The sequence below is a fragment of the Carettochelys insculpta genome, chromosome 11, assembly GCF_033958435.1.
Source record: "Carettochelys insculpta isolate YL-2023 chromosome 11, ASM3395843v1, whole genome shotgun sequence".
NCBI lineage: Eukaryota > Metazoa > Chordata > Testudines > Carettochelyidae > Carettochelys > Carettochelys insculpta.
This window is the reverse complement of record NC_134147.1, coordinates 7821660-7839177: the sequence shown is the minus strand read 5'-3', so window position 1 is coordinate 7839177 and position 17518 is coordinate 7821660. Positions and strand designations below refer to the sequence as shown.

The 17518-nt window shown below is 44.4% G+C and overlaps 2 protein-coding genes across 2 annotated transcripts in view; one reads left to right on the top strand and one right to left on the bottom strand.

Annotated features, from left to right (window-relative positions):
* Positions 1-17518, top strand: part of CENPP (centromere protein P) — a 308478-nt gene that overhangs the window by 74385 nt on the left and 216575 nt on the right. The gene's annotated exons all lie outside the window — the stretch shown is intronic.
* On the bottom strand, positions 863-3558 carry OMD (osteomodulin). The gene is made up of 2 exons (XM_075005815.1): positions 2607-3558; positions 863-1591 (listed from the first exon to the last, which is right to left on the bottom strand). Exons 1-2 carry the CDS (start codon positions 3556-3558, stop codon positions 1278-1280), a joined length of 1266 nt encoding a protein of 421 aa, XP_074861916.1. The 3' UTR covers positions 863-1277.

Here is a 17518-nt window from a genome sequence, read left to right as displayed (position 1 = left end):
TACAACAATAGGGCATTTTAAAAAAGTCTTAGAATTTTTAAGTTTTCTATGGTTTTAGAACAGATACACATTATGCATGCAATTGAATTTGCAGACTTGTCATATGCAACCACAGGTGCGTTAGAAAAATTAAAAAGGTATAAACACACATGGTTTAAACAGGGCTGAAAGTGAACACACCTTTTTGTCCAATAAGCACACCATTGTTCTTATTGTATATTTTAACCACCAGTGCTGCTTTTCTAAAGGTTGATTTGTCACAATTTCTGTGTCACCCAGGATACATTCTCTTGGGAGCAAAAGCAAATTTTCACCAAGTACGTTTCAAAAGAATCAGTTTAGTATGTGTTTTTGAAGATATTATGGCACAGAAAATAAAGTAAGATAACTTGTTTATTTATGGAAATGGAATAAACCTGGATGGATTGATTTAAATCAAGGTGATTTAAATTATTGATTTAAATCATGATTCAAATCACCAAAAAAAATTAAATCAAACTACCAAAAAGTTAAAATTGACTGTACTTAAGTACACTTAATTTTGGAATAAGCCCCTTTGAACTCACTGGCACTTTGAGAAAATTAGTGTTTTATTGATTTTAAAAAATAAAAATATATTTTAAATTAACAAATAAAAATTTTTAAATTTGTTTTAAAAAGACTTTTATACACTAAAAATCCTATATTAATAGCTATTGTGCAATCTAGAGCAGGAAATATTTTTTTCATGTCTGTTTAATGTTGCTATGTTTTGTATGACAACTGCTGTTTAATGAATCTTCTAACATTGCACTGAATTTAGACTTTAAGAAACTACTCATTATGCACTTGCCTTTGAATTTAGATGATAGATACTGCACAAATTATACAGACCAGTTTCTCTGTTAAAGTCCTAAACATTTTTCAGAGATTCAGAGCATTTTTATGCGTTCAGTTGTGTAAATGCAAAACCATTCAGTACACATTTAAAATCAGCTCTATGTAACAATTTATTAAACTTTAACCCATTTTGCAAAACTAGCATAATCAGATTGCATTTGCAATTGGAATGAAAGTATGTGGGAAAGGGTTCTGATTAGTATGGTCGAGGATTAGTTCATTCAGCTAATAATTAGTTGCCTGGAAAAGGTTAGAAAGCACTGTTAGGTATACTTGGAATCTGATTTAAATCACTCTTAAGCTGAAGCAGAAAAATTGTTCACATGGATCATATTTTTCCTAACTTCCAAGTTATTCACCTCTTTTATATATATTTTTCTCTGTAATTTATTTCTACTTCAATACATGTAAGGATTAAAGTAGTCATCTTCTCTTTCTCCTTCCTCATGAACATCTTCTGTTTCATGACCATCTTCTGCTTCATCATATTCTTCTGGTGTTAAAAATCTCCGGACCACTGGAGTTCTCAGTTGTGTTGATTGGCTGCCGCTACTTTTTTGTTCTCCATAATAAATAATGCGTATGTGAGGAAAACAGAAGAAAGCATATGGGCTTATTGGAGCTGTAAGCTTATTTTGATCCATCCGAATATAGGTTAAATGATTGTCATTCCTTGGATCAATAGAGGGACACATCAAAGTAATATTTACAACTGTAAAAGAGTGGAAAATATTAGTGTAAACATTGAAAATATTGAACTCAGATATCTTTCAAATCTATTTTTACAGCTAGAATCAGGAATAATAATACCCACCCATATCACTGATGTAAAATATTGCTCTTATCCCACCTCTTGACTGTAGTTAGAGTTCCATTATATGGAATAAGGGCAAAACCAATAACAGGTGGTCTTAAAATGGTCTAGAATATATTTTAATCTGAGAAAATGTATTAATGGTTGGCTCTTTCTATATAAATGCTTAGCAAATGCCTTTACTACAAACAACTTTCAAACACTGGGCTAAATGTGTTTAGATTTACAAGGAGTAATGGTCTAAAGTTGAAAAGGTGTAGGTTAGATATTAGGAAAAACTACTTCACCGGGGGGTGGTGAAGCATTGGAATGCGTTGCCTAGAGAGGTGGTGGATTCTCCATCCCTCAAGGTTTTTAAGTCCCAGCTTGACAAGGTCCTGGATGGTATGACTTAGTTGGGGTTGATCCTGCTTGAAGCAGGGGGCTAGACTAGATGACCTCCTGAGGTCCCTTCCAGCCTTGTGATTCTGGATTTTTATTAGTGGAAACTAGGGCAGAGTCTGACAGAACCTGCCTGGAGGTTATAGGAAGATGGCTGAAGTACAAATCTTGTGCGATGTTTGCTCCATTGATGGTCCAACATAATGAACAATTGAGAGCATCTCTTGGGTAAACTGTGGGACTAGGACTATCGTTGAGCTCCATGCCCCAACTAATGGGATGCTCAGAGAATGGCAAGCAAAGCTGCATCACAGCAACTAATGGCAAATGGCAGTGCTGCATCACAGCAAGGTAGAAACCTCCTTATATTCACTCTTGCTACTACTATAGCTGAGTAGGATTGAATTTAAATTAAAAGTCAAAATTTTTGCATAGTAAGCAGAAAAAATATGCAAAAATAATGTGAAAGAAAAAAAGTTACAGAAACAGAAATACTCTTATTTTTATAGAGGAGTAATAATATTCAACGTACATTCAATGTCATTGTCTTCAAGGTACAAATGCTGCAGACTTCTTGGAATATAAAATGCTTGCTTTAGCTTATTGTGTCCAAGATTGAGTTCTATAAGGTTGGAAAGGTTAAAAACATTATATGGGACTTCTTGTAGGTTGTTGTGTGACATTCTTAGAGCTGTTATTTTTGGAAGTCTGTTGAAATAGTTTTCTGGAATATAAGAAATTGAGTTATTTTCGAGGGAGAGATACATAAGTGAAAATGGTAGATCAGGAGGCATAGTATGTAGTTTGTTGTTGCATAGGTTGATCTGCATTAGATTTTTCATATTTGAAAAGTATTTTCCTCTGAGGATGGAGTCATCAAGATAATTATTGCAGAGATCAAGCATGGTCACATTTACTAACCCTCTCAGAGCATTTCCAGGTAATTTGGAAATCTCATTGAAACCAAGAAAGAGTCGTTCTAGAGAGCTGGGAAGAGGGAATGGAAAATCATCCAATTTATTGTATTCTAAGTGAAGTTGTACAAGATTGGAAAGTTTAGCAAAAACACCGTGGTCAATCATATGAGATTTAATTTTGTTATGGCTAAGGTTAATTTCTCTCAAGGCAGTAGCATTAACAAAAGATTGTGCAGTCACAGCTTCAATGTCATTATGCTGAAGATAGAGTTGTTGGATATGGGAAGGAATATTTGGTATCATCTTAAGTTTTCGATGCTCACAGTACATTGATAATGGAAAAGTTGGTGGACAAAAGCATTCTTGGGCACAATTGGTGGGGGTAGGAAAATGAGGAGTTACATATTCTACACTGGGATTAAAATTAAAAACAGGAGGATATTCGTCGTCTGGCTCTTCGGCATATTCATTCTCAAAATCATAACCTTCATTCTGGCAAAAGACCATAGCTTCAAACAGAAGAGAGAGAATTGATAGGTGACCTAGAAACCGCATTTTGTTTTTCATGTAATATCCTGTTGAGAAAAGAAACAAAATTCATAAGTAGATGATATCATATATCAATTCCAGTATATGAAAATGTAACTTTTTAAATTTCAGGGAACATAACATTTAACTTGTATAATTGCTGCCAAAAATTATTCTAAGGCATCAATTACCATGGCCTTCAAACAAGTGAACTGCATTCTTTCCATATTTGTCTTCCTCTTTGTGGACTAAATCCTAAAGCCCAGGTCAAGCTTGGTACTAGAGGGTCCTATACTAATCAGTGGTGGGGAAAAAAAGGGGAATGTTCATCCTCCTCATTTCAATCAACAGATTGCAAGGAAAGAGTGTCTCTGTGAGGGCTCAATGCTCGCTATTGCAGTCTGAGAATTGCACCGGAGTCCATGAGTGCTGCATTATTTTCCTTGTGAAGAGGGGCATTTACTAATGTATGTGCAGGCCAGAGCCCTAACATTTTACTTTAAAGTGATTTGGGTGATATTTTCTGTGGAGTACAGCAAACATTTTGATGTGTGGTACTTACAGGAACTGTTAGGTTTTCTTTTCCTACTGTGGTCTGAGGGCAGTGTTTACCCACATATTTGAATGAGGTAATGCACATTCAGTGTAAATAATTTTGAAAATAAAATGGTCTAATATCATTTTGGTAGATTTCAGTTAACTGTTACTTTTTAAAAAGGAAAACCTAACTTTTCATAGGCTGAGAAATGTTCAAATGTGGTGTGAAAGATAGTAAATTTAACTAGGGGTGGGGGATGGGTTCCTGGCAGTGACTGCATCAACTGTCCTATGAACAGGATGGTCCCTGATATTCAGATTAGCCTGTGGTACTCTGGGCATGCTGAGGCTGGCTGCAGGGTTCAGGTCCCCACCTGACACTCACCATAGCAGTGTGGGTCAAGAGGAACTGGAGCTATACAGCAGTCTACTCTGCTCCACCACCATCTTCTAAGCCCCTGCAGCGTGTTTGCAGCCCAGCCACTGCTCTCTCTGGCATGGTGAACACCCTCCTTTTGGCAGGGTTAGGGTCAGGCTGGGAGCTAAGCCCCTCCAGCTGGCAGCTTGTTTGCAGCCAGCCCGCCAGCCCAGGCGTTACCACTGACTGGCAAGGTAAGCATTCTAGTTGTTGGGGCCTGGTTCAGGCTTGGAGCAGAGCCCAGCTGTGAATGGAGCCAGCCTAGGGATGAGAAGAAGCAGTTCCCAGGGAGGCTGCATTTCTACTGTTACCACATAGAGCTGCATTGGCCTGATTGCTGTACAGTTACTGTCAGGGTTTTGTACATTGCACTTAAATTAATTAATACTGAGATCTTCCCCAGCTATGGACTCAGGGGAGCAGGAGAGAAGAAACAAACTGTTCAGCTTGGATGGCAAAAGGGGGCTCACATTCACTGTGGACTATTGGATTCTATTCCACCTACTTCCCTAGGTCTGTGATGATCTAAGGCTCAGGGTCTGCCCACCACTGATGGGCTTGCAGCTTCCCTTCATGCCCTGGGCTGTAGGTCACAGCAACGAGGATGCTTCAAGAACAGTTTTTCCAGAGGCTGCTAATGGGAATCAACCAGACAAGCTTTGGTTCATTCTCCCAATATCTCTGTGAGACAGGAATTATTATTAACCCTATTTAACAGGTGGGGTAACTAAGGCTGAGAGAGATCCAGGCCTCACAAGTGCTGCAAACCTGTGTCTGACAAACAGGCCTTGGCTAACTCTATTTTGCTGCCAATGTGCTTTGAAAGCCATGCTCAAACCTGGTGTGCCTTTTATGGACTTTTGCTTAAGTTGAACCAATGGAATGCTGGGAAAAGAATTAATCTCCAGATGCTTTAGCTTCTGCTAGGGCCTAGCACTAGGCAGGGGATGTGAAATTTCATAACAGGAGGACAGTGCAATCAGCGTCCCCACTTGTGGCCTCTGCTGGCTACCCTCCTCACCCCTGCCATTACCAGTGGAGCACGGCACATAACTTATGGGAGATTGATGCCTGCTTCTGGGGCACTGGACAAGCTGTGGGAGGGGCCCTGCTAATTGCAGGGACAAAAAGTGGGGCCCAACATAAAAAAGTTTTCTGACTCCTGCTCCTAAATTGATTCCCTTTGGATCATCAATTTGTGGTAGTTGTTGCCAGTAAAGAGGCCTGATCTGGAGCCTACCATGACTCAGAAAAGGGTTAAATATTAACATGGATTGCATTACAAATTGTTGCGTGTGCACTATTCCTAAAAGATGGGTTACAAAAACATCGTATTTTTTTAAGGACTGTTTCATATTCATGTTTATTGTGAATCTTGAAATGTTGCTTTTGTAACCGAATTGGAAAGAGTAGCTCTTCCCGCTATTTTGGTTGCAGACCTCCTGAGCTAGGGCAAGCAATTAAAGAGTTAGTCCTGCTCTGCGTCTGGCAGCGTAGGGGGTCTGCTCAGGTTCTTGTGCCATGTATTCCTCCTACAAAAGCTGTGAAAGAATGAAGACTGCTCAGACCATATGGAAATCTTAAGAAATGTAGCTGCCAAACTCTTAAGATTTTAAGAGTGTATGAATTGTCCTAATGGGTCAGGCCAAAGGTCCATCTAGCTTGGTGTCCTGTCTTCCAACAGTGACCAATGCCAGGTGCCCCAGAGGGAGTGAACAGAACAAGAAATCATGAAGGGATCCAACCCCTTTTTCCAGCTTCTTGCAAACATAGGCTGAGGACACCATCCCTGCCCATCCTGAATAATAGCAATTGATGGAACTCTGCTCTGTGTTCCACAGGTTCACTTATGTGGAAAAAATACTTCCTTTTGTTTTAAACCTGATGCCTATTAACTTTATTTCATGACCCTAGTGCCTCTGTTAAATAATACTTCCTTATTTACTTTCTTTATATCAGTCATGATTTTATAGACCTCATCATAGCTATCCCTGATAGTCTATCTCTTTTGCATCTCTTTATTAGTCTCTCCTCATATGAAAGCCATTCCATAACCCAAATAGTTTTTGTTGCCCTTCTCTGAAACTTTTCCAATTTCATCAAAACAAAAAAGCAGTCATGTAGCACTTTAAAGACTACCAAAATAATTTATTAGGAGATGAGCTTTTGTGGGACAGACCCACTTCTTCAGATCATAGCCTCACCAGAACAGAGTCAAAATATAAAGCACAGAGGTCCAAAAATTATCAAGCTTGACAAATCAGAAAAATTGTTATCAAGGTGGCAGAGTGGCGCCTTTGGCTGGAGGAAGCTGACCTGACCTGTTGGAGGGAGGCCTGGGACTGTCTCCTGTCTCACCTGGAGGGCATACATGGGACCCTCCAGGAGCATGTGGACAATGTGGCATGCCTCCTAGCCCACTGTGCTGCCCCCCACTGAGCTCCCTGCCACCCATCCCACAGTAGCCCCCACTAAGCGGCCCCCCCCCCCCGAGGGTCCTGCTGAAGCCTTCCCACACCCAATCTGCAGGTGCTCCCAGACCTGTCTCAGCTCCTCTACGGACCCTGAATCCAGGGAGGGAAGGGATCCCGGGGCTCTTGGCCTGCAACCCCCCATCCCCGAGTGACCCTCCTGGTTCAGGTCCGTCCCGGCCTCCCTGCTGGTTCAGGTCCCTCCCTGCCCCTCAGTGTACGTAGTTGGCCTCCCCATTGTAAATAGTTGTTGGTTTTAACGTGTACTGAGTTGAGGTTTAATGTTATAAAGGCTTTATTATGCAACAATGTCCATGCCCATGTTCTCGTAGAGGTGGAGGTGTGGGGGTGGTGGTGGTGGTGCATGTGATGAGGGCTGGATGCATGGGAGGATGGTGAGAGGTGGGTGTGGGGGTCAGTGCTGCCTGGGAGTGAAGCTGCTCTGGAGGGCCTTCCTGACCCGGACCCCATTGCAGTTTGCTTGGCAACTGGCAGAGGCGGCCAGCTGTTCAAACCCAGCCTTGGACTCGGCCACCCACCCCTGTATGAAGGCATCCCCCTTGCTTCAACAATATTATGGAGGGTGCAGCAGGTGCCCACCACCTGTGGGATGTCCACCATCATGTCTGCCCATTCAGGTGCCCAAATGCCTGCTTGACCACATGTCCAGCCTGGTCAAGACAGGTGTTGAAGGCCTGCTGGGTGGGTCTAGGTGGCCGGTATAGGGCCACATGAGCTATGGCGGTAGCAGGTACGCCACATCCGCCACCATGCATAGTGGCATGGTGGTGTCCCCAACTGGGAGCTCCTGTTGGGGGGATGTAGTTGCTGGCCTCCATATGCTGTCACAGGATGGAATTGCGGAAGACTCAGGCATTGTGTGTTCGGCCTCCCCAGCCCACATAGATGTCCATCAACCGGCCTTTGTGATCCACCAGCATCTGGAGGACTACTGAGTGGTAGCCCTTGTGGTTGATATAGTGGCTGGTACTGTGTGGTGGGGTGTGGATGGGGATGTGAGTACCATCCAGGGTGCTGAAGCAGTTTGGTAAACCGAGTGCTGCGAATCTGCTGATGACCACATCCAGTCTCCAACGTGGACGACCCGAAGGAGGAGGAGTGTGTTTATTGCATGGATGACCTGCATGAGATGGAGGACATGTGCTTTTGTGAGGATGTGGGGGGGCATTCCCAGCACCTGCCCACTGCCCCATCCCAGCCAGCCAGCCCCGGGGGTCTCCAAGCCCAGGAGCCCCCTCCTGTCTCTCTGTGGCAGGGGTGTGACTTGGGCCTGGCTTACCTCTTTGAGGACATCTCCAATGGTGGCCTTGCCCACCCAGAACTGATGCCCCACTGAGTGGTAGGAGTCCAGGGTTGCCGGTTTCCAGATCACTCTAGCGACCCATTTCTTGAAGGGGAAAGTGGGCCGTATGGTGGTGTCCTTGTCGCTCAGTGCAGGGGCGAGCCAGTGGCAGAGCTCATGGAAGGTTTCCAGGCTCATGGAAGTTCTGCAACCACGTGGCATTGTCCCACTGCTCCAGGACCAGCCGCTCCCACCAGTCTGAGCTGTTGGGGTGGCTCCACAGGTGCTGGGGCACCAGGGGTGGGATGCAGGCTGTGGTGGGGCCGGTTCCATGTCCACGGGTGGACCGCTCTGTCTTCTGAGGAGGAGGGAGGGCAGCTGCACCGACTGTGCACACCTGCTGGACCACAGTGTCCACTATCTCAGCGTCTAAAGTCAGGAACAAGTGCTCATCAGCCATTCTGCTGGTGTGCTGGGGTCTGTGTACCATAGGGCAGCTCAGCAGGCCTCAGCTCATGCAGGGCAGGGGTGTCTTGTGGAGGGTCCCTTTAAGGAAGCTGTTGGCTGCTGGTTGCAGAAGGGTGTGGCAGCCATGCGCCCCCGTTCGTGGCTTCTCCGGCTCCGTTCTTTTGAAAGAGTGTGAATACCTGTGTGGACGCTCCATTTTGAAAGAACGGAGCAGTATTTCGAAAGGGGGTCAAATCTTTGGTCCACTTTTGGTGTGTGATCGGACGCTTTGGAAAGCCTGGATTTTAATTACGGTCTTTCAATTTTTGGCCTGTCAAAAGTGGGCTCCTGTGTGGACATAGCTTGAGTGTCCAGGGAGGTTAAAGTGTGTTCTACTGGTTTATGACTGTTGCCTTTCTTGGTGTCTGATTTTTGTCCTCTGGCACAGAGACTGTCTGGTCTGGCCAATACGTGTGGCAGAGGGGCATTGTTGGCACATGATGGCATATATCATGTTAGTAGATTTGCTGGTGCATGAGCCCCTGATGGTGCAGTTTATGTGGTTAGATCCTGTAATGGTGTCTCTCGTATAAATATGTGGATGGAGTTGGCAAAAGGGTTTGTAACAGCAATAGGTTCCTGTGTTGTGGTGTATGGTGGCTGTCTGTAGGAGAGGAATGTCCAGTTCCCTAAGGTCCATGAGAGATGGGGATCATTTTCCAGGAAAAGCTGTAGCTCATCATTGATGAGCTGGAGCAGTGTTAGTGGGGAGAGGTCGGTGATTAACCTGTGGTGTTGGGTTATTTTCATTGTTGGGCCTATCTTGTAGTAGGTGACTTCTAGATGCTCATCTGGCTGCATCAATCTCTTTCTTCGCTTTCCCAGGTGGGTATTTTTGCTTTAAGAATGCTTGACAAAGATCTTGTAGGTGTTTGTCTGTATCTGAGGGATTGGAGCATATACGGTTGTATCTTAGGGCTTGAGTTTAGACTACTACTAGATACTAGCACTCCTAGCTATCTTGAAGACGCTACTGATTTCCTGAAGAAACTACAGTACATCAATGAGCTTTCTGAAAACACCATTCAGAAGAAAGTGAAGTTTTACAAGTACATATGTATGTACACACACATCCCTGCCTCTCTATTTCCACTCCAGTGCATCTGATGAAGTGGATTGTAACCCACAAAAGCTTATGCTCAAGTAAATCTGTTAGTCTTTAAGGTGTCACAAGGCTTCTCATCTCAATGTGAGAAAAGGCATTCTCTGTAGCCAGTGTAGCAAGGTATTTATGTCCCCAGTGTTCTAAAAATTTGTATGCCTCTCCAAGCTTTAACCCTCATTTCAGTATCATGTGAATTTCTGCTCTCATTTTCAGCATTAGCTGGCACTTGCTGTCTTAGCAATTGGGTGAATAAGCAAGAGGACTGAGTGGACTTGTAGGCACTGAAGTTGAATAGTGTTTTGTTTTTGAATGCAGTTACATTAAAATGTATTTGTAAGTGGCACTTTCATAATAAAGAGATTGTACTACATTACTTGTATGAGGTGAATGGAAGTATACTGTATCCTTTATCATTTTAGAGTGAAAATATTTGTAATAAATATTAAATGAGCACTGCAGCCTTTTTGTTCTACTTGAACTTAATGCATTTGAAAATATAGAAAAATATCAAAAATATTTAATAAGTTTCAGTTGCTATTTTATTGTTTAACATTGTGATTAAAACTACAATTAATTGATTTTAGTTAACTGTGATTAATCAATAGCCCGAATAGATATTCCATTGTTCAGTATTATGTTACATATATTAGCAAGACAATTAGCTGTTTTACTTTTTATTTGTATAAACCTGAATTAATCTCCAAATCTACTGTCTGATGTGACAACACATTGCGTATTTAACTAAACAGCTTAATCTGATGTGAGATAATAAAACAGTTTTTAAAATAGAAAAATTTCTTGAATTTTACCTTGGTAAAAATCACCTCTGGGAAATAGCTGCCATCCCTGGTTAAAAGTGAAAATTCAAAAATGTGCATGCACCAAATCAGTTTAAGTCTCAAAACATTGTGATTAAACAGATTTCCGTTCTGATTTCAAGGAGACTTGACTTTTTTCAAGTTAATCACGGTAAACATTTTTTTTTGTCCTGCCCCACCTCCCTGTTGATGCATTTTTATAGTGATAACTTATTGTCCTGATGAAATCATCTGAGCAATAATTAACCCAGGATTAAAAGAATTTTCTGGGTCACATTTGCTGGATACTAAGGAAGAAAGGAAAAGCATATGAAAAATAAATTTGCGAGGGGTAAAGATTTTGTACCACAACAGCAGCCACAAAAAAATTGATGCCGTAATTCAATACGGGGATATCCCAGACAAAGCTAATAATTATTATTATAACAAAACAGTGTTGAAAATGTCGCTGTTAGCACTTAGTCTAAAAAGAATGAATGAAGAATGAAGAAAATAATGCAGAATTGAAACATCTAGAAGTCACAGAAGGCAACCGCTGTTAGTTGTATTTTCATCCCTAAAGTTGGCCAAACTTCTTGCTGAACTTTTTTTTTATTCCTGGGTGGCTGAAGTTGTGGCATCAAGAAGATTCTTATCAAAATGGACAAAATATACGTTCTTTCATGTTAAAAGATTTCAGTCTGTGTTACAGTACTTGAAAATTCTAAGAATCTGAAAATTAATCTACTATTATGAGAATTTCATACACGTGACTATTTGTCAAAGCAGAAGAGCAGTCCAGTAGTACTGTAAAGACTAACATAATAATTTATTAGGTTATGAACTTTTGTGGGACAGACCCACTTCTTCAGATCATAGCCATACCAGAACAGACTCAATATTTAAGGCACAGATAACCAAAAATAGTAATCAAGGCTGACAAATCAGAAAAATGTTATCAAGGTGAGCAAATCAGAGAGCAGAGGGGCAGAAGGAGGCGGGGGGCGGGGGAGTCAAGAATTAGATAAAGCTAAGTATGCAAAAGAGCCCCTATAATGAGCTAGAAAATTCCCATCCTGGTTCAAACCACATGTTAATGTGTCATATTTGAATATGAAAAGAGAGTTCAGCAGCCTCTCTTTCCAAACTGTTGTGAAAATTCCTGTTTAGTAAGTAATGACCTTCAGGTCATTAACAGAATGGCCCACTCCATTAAAGTGATGGTTGACAGGTTTGTGAATCAGGAGTGTTTTATGTCTGTTTTGTGCCCATTAATTCTTTGTCTAAGAGAGTTTGAAGTCTGTCCAATATACAAAGCATCTGGGCATTGTTGGCACGTGATGGCATATATGGTGTGAATTGAGGAACATGAGAACGTGCCCATGATTCTGTGAATAACTTGGTTTGGTCCAGTGAGGGTATCTCCAGAACAGATATGTGGACAAAGTTGGCAACGGTCCTTGTTGCAAGGAAAAGTTTCAGGACTGGTATTCCTGGGTATAGACTGTGATTGTTAGTAAGAATTCTCATAAGGGTGGGAGGTTGTCTGTAGGAGAGAACAGGCCTGTCACCTAGGACCTCCTGGAGTTTGGCATCCTGATTAAGGATAGACTGTAGGCTTTAATAATGTGTTGCAGTGGTTTGAGTTGGGGGCTGTAGGTTATGACCAGTGGTGTTCTGTTCTTGGCTTTTTTGGGCCTATCTTGGAGTAGCTGGTCTCTGAGTATTCATCTGGCCCTGTCGATTTGTTTTTTTTATTTCTCCCGGTGGGTAATTCAGGTTTATGAATATTTGGTAAAGATCTTGCAGTTTTTGGTCTCTCTCAGTAGAAGCAGAGCAAATGCGATTGTACCTAAGAGCTTGACTCTAAACAACGGATCTAGTTGTGTGTGCAGGATGGAAGCTAGAAGCATGTAGGTAAGTATAGCAGTCAGTGGGTTTCTGGTAGAGTGTGATGCCGATCAGGCTGTCTTTGATTTGTACTGTAGTATCCAGGAAATGTACCTCTCACGTGGAGTAGTCTAGACATAAGTTGATGGTGGGGTGCAGATTGTTAAAGTCTCTGTGGAATTCTTCTAGAGTTTCTATACCATGGGGCCAAATCATAAAGGTGTCATCAATGTATTGTAAGTAGAGCAGGGGTAATAGGGGACGAGAGCCGAGGAATTGTAGTTCCAGGTCAGCCATAAATATATTAGCATATTGTGGGGCCATGCGGGGGCCATTTTGTGCTTTTTTAATCAATAATATTGCAGATATGTAGATGAAACAGTTGTTGAATTAATTATATTTGCTACAAATTTTAGGTGAAGAGGTATTGAATGGGTGATTGAAAGAGAATTGCCATTCTATTCTTAATATACCTGATGTGTTGGCTCACAGGTTTGAGTCTGGTTAAATATGTGTTCCCCATGAAAATACTTGAAGCTCTTTTCTTTCTGTTTCCTTTTGTTAGCAGTAACAGGCATAACCAGATTTTTGCAGGCCATACACTCCCCATCCCTGCCATCATTCTAGTCCTTATTTTATTTCAGCATAAAGCAGCTTTCCCAAAAGTATCTATACTTGTTTTCTCAAGAAGTGAGTTCAGTGGCACTTACTCCAAAATTAAGTGAGCTCTAAGTGCAGTTTGTCTGAATTTTTTTGGCAGCTTGTAATTTGATCTGCATTCTTGCAAAAAAAAAGGGAAATAATTAACTGAATAATAGAGGAAGAAGAACTGAGAAGAATGACTGTTCTAAATCAGTTTTTAATTTTGTTTCAGGATCTCATGTAAGTGTAAGAGATTTAGACTGTCCACCAGCAACAACTCAGTCATCTATTGGTATTTTTTGGAGCAGTGCTGCAACTAAGCATATTTCAGACAATAAAGTATCAGTAGCAAGAAAAATATTTCACTCATCCTGTGAAACAGCCAGGGGTGAGTTGTAGTAAGGACCAGCAATACCAACAAGGCATCATAAGTGAAAAGATTGCTTGGTTCATTCATGCCACAAATACTACTTTTTGTATCAAAACAAAAAGCAGTCAAGTAGCACTTTAAAGACGAGCAAAATAATTTATTAGGTGAGCTTTCATGGGACAGACCCACTTCTGAAGAAGAAGAAGTGGGTCTGTCCCACGAAAGCTCACCTAATAAATTATTTTGCTAGACTTTAAAGTGCTACTTGACTGCTTTCTGTTTTGATAGTATATAGACTAGCACAGCTCCCTCTCTGTTACTTTTTGTATGTTTAGCGATAGACACCTTCATTGACATGGCTTTGTCCTTATGACAAGGTTACATACCACCCGGTAGAGCAGAGGTAGGTGGAAGGTTGCTAGTAGAAATGTAAAATCCTATTTAATTAGTAAACTGGTTAAATGTTAACCGCTGTAGATGGTGAAGTGAGGGTGTTTAGGGCGAGGCTTATGTTAACCAGTTAGCATCCCGAGTTGCTACATACATTGTATCAGAAGGAATTTGAACAGCCTGCAAGAAATATGGAGAGAAATTTGCCAGTTGAAGCCTTGATCAGTGGAGCAGTGCATGCAATAGAACAGTGTCATGATCATAAGGGTTAGCCAGAAGCCTTGGGAGTAAAAGGGTTAACTTCTTCTTCGAGTGTCCCCGTGGGTGCTCCACATTAGGTGTCGGGCTCGCCCGGCGCCGCAGATCGGATCTTCCAAGCAGTTTCTGCTGGACCGTGCATGCGCCGGTGCGCGCCGCTCCCTTGCACACTCCTGGCCACGTGCGCGATCCGATCCCCACCAGTTCCTCTTAACCGCCGTCGGGTGCAGACGGAATCTGACTAGGCTGCGGCCAAGTTCGCGTATTCAATGGTTTTAACTGTTTTTCTTTAAAGTTTTCAAGTTCTTAGGCTACTGTTAAGATAGCCAGTTGTTATTTTCAAAAAAAAAAAAAAAAAAAAAAAAGAAACAACAAGCAGGACGGCATTCAGTCCAGTCCTAGTAACAAGCGGAGCACCGGAGGCCAGGAGCCTAGGGCCATTAGCCCTCCTGCCGCGGCAGGCTATCAGAGAGGGGGAAAATGGCACAGAGAAGGTGCTAAGTACCCCATTAACAACTGAAAGACTCACCAACAATGTCCTATTCAGGATTCAAGGAATGTGAGTCTTGCCGAGAGGCAATGCCAGCGTCTGATGGGCACAGTCACTGCATAAGGTGCCTGGGGGAGTCCCATGTCACGCAGAAATGCTCCTTCTGTGCAGAATTAACAGCCACAGCAAGGAAGGACAGGGAGATGTGGCTTAAAATGCTGCTCTTCGACAAGGCCCTCCAGCCAGACGTGCCGGAGCAGCCGCAGCAGGAGGGACCCTCCGGGGCCCATAAAAGGAAAGCCGCCTCCCTCACCCCATCAGTGCAAAAACGGAGGAAAGTCTCCCCAGCCTGATCCCTGCCGGCAGCAACAGCGAGCGGGATGGGAGGAGCGCACAGCCCCCAGCCACAGCAACAGCTGATCGGCGGCGGCATGGAGAGCCACGTGGAGGCAGCTCAGCCTCCGATAATCAAACAGCCGCCCTGCACCGCAGGCAGGGCGGCGGCTAAACAAGCGCCGGTACCGGTGGCACCGCAAGCAGCGGCACCGACCCCAGGGGAACCGGCGGTGCAGAGTGCTCAGGCACGCAGCCTGCAGGCACCGGAGGACACCGCCTGTGCGGCACCGCCCATAAGCGTGCCGAGCATGGCGCGGACGGGGCCGAGATCCCCTACACGTCAGGGGGCAGAGCTACCCCCTCAAGGGAGGGGGAAGGCTGCACAGAAAACAAGGCACCGCAGCCCCTCTCCAGACAGGGCTGCAGAGTGCTTTCTCTCAGCCCCCCTCTCATGCTGCAGACTCCAACTAGGAGGCAGGAGTTCCCCTTAGCCTACCCGGAGCCCCCGTCTCCATTTTTACAACCAGCCTCGCCCTGGCTGGGACCACATTCACCCTTCCTGGGGTTTGAGCCGCTGGAGTACTATCACAAATCGCTCTCTCCAGTGTCCCAGGTCTCTCGACGATCTCGCTCCCCCAGACGCAGAGGGTATGCACCAAGGGAGTGGTCCAGGTCACCTTCCCAAGAACAGTGCCCATGCTGCCATGGTCACCCCTATCATGCGGGGCATAGACACCACCGGCAATCTACCAGGGAAAGATCCCCAAAGACGGTCCCATATCCCCGAGGGCAATTGCGAATGGGGACAGAGACTCAAGTATCTCGGGGAACTGGTTATGGAACCCTGAGATTTTTCCCTTGCAAGCTTCCAGCAAGTGGATGTACCATCACCAACAGGAACCTGAAGGGTCCAGAGAGGCATACCCTAGGCGTTCCTCGCTCTCCTTCCCGGACGAGGCTACGGCCCCGGGGGACGTCCATCCTCCGGACAATCTCAAACAGTTCCAAGAGCTTTTTAAGAGGGTGGCCTTCACGCAAGGCATCCAGACAGCAAAGGTGCAAGAGAAAAACCATAAGCTCCTAAAAAATCTGAGACCTCCGACCTTCTCCAAAATAGCAATACCGCTTGATAACGCAATCTTGGAGTCCGCCACTATGATATGGCAGACCCCTGCGACTATTCCGCCTGCCCAGAAGGGAGCAGATAAAAAAAAAAAAAAAAACTTCGTGCTGGCGAAGGGCATGGAGTTCCTGTTCAGCCACCCACAACCAACTTCCTTGGTGGTGGAGTCGTCGCAACAAAGATCAAAGACATGTCAATTCAGGACGGGGAAACAGACAAATATGCCAAGAAGCTAGAGCTGTTCGGCAGAAAGGTCTACTCCTCCTCCACTCTACTGTTGCGAATGGCAAATTACGCAGCGCATCTAGCGAACCATAATTTCGACAACTACACTAGGTTAACCTCCCTCATGGACTCGCTTCCAGAGGACAAGAAACTGGTGCTCAAGGCCATCGTGCAAGAAGGCTACGCGGCCTCGAGGACGGGAGTTCAGATCGCCCTGGATGTTGCGGACACAGCAGCACGCTCCACAGCTACGGCAGTGGTGATGCGAAGGGAGTCCTGGGTCCAGACTTCGGGAATACCGAGGGACCTGCAGGCAAAGATAGTCGATCTTCCCTTCGACTCGCAGAAGCTGTTTGCTGAATCAACTGACTCGGTCCTTCATTCCAGTAAAGATTCAAGAGCCACACTTAGGACCCTGGGGATTTACACCCCTCCATACAGAAAGAAAAAGTACTACCCTCAACAAAGATGGTACCGGTACTAGCCACAGCGTCCACAGTACCACAGGAGTTATGAGCAAGGGCGACATCAACAGCACCAGCAGTACAGAACTCCCAGGCGACGTTCCCAACAGAGCCGTGCGTCCTCAGGGCAGGGCCAAAGGCCACAAGTTTGACACACAGATCCAGGGCTGCGCCATCACTACCATGGCACAAGGTCATCCGAAGCGGTTATTCCACCATCGCCTCCGACCATTCTATGACCAGTGGCAAAGGGTCACCACAGACAAATGGGTGTTGGAGATCATAGCACCGGGGTATGCCATCCCCAGTCGCTCCCACCGCCACGACCTCCACCCAGGCCCCACCTCCAGGAGGCCCCCCACGTAGCGAGGCTCAAGCAGGAGGTAGCCCATCTCATGCTCATGGGGGCAGTGGAAAGAGTGCCAGAGCAACTGCAAGGGAAAGGGTTCCACTCGAGGTACTTCCTCACGGAGAAAAAGACAGGAGGCTGGAGGCCCATCTTAGATCTTCGAGGCCTCAACCGGTACCTGTGCAAGCAACGCTTTCGGATGATCACAATCGCCTCCATCCTTACGGCACTAGATGATGGAGATTGGTTCGCAGCCCTCGACTTACAAGACGCGTATTTTCACATAACTATCCATCCGGCTCACTGACGATTCCTCCGGTTCAT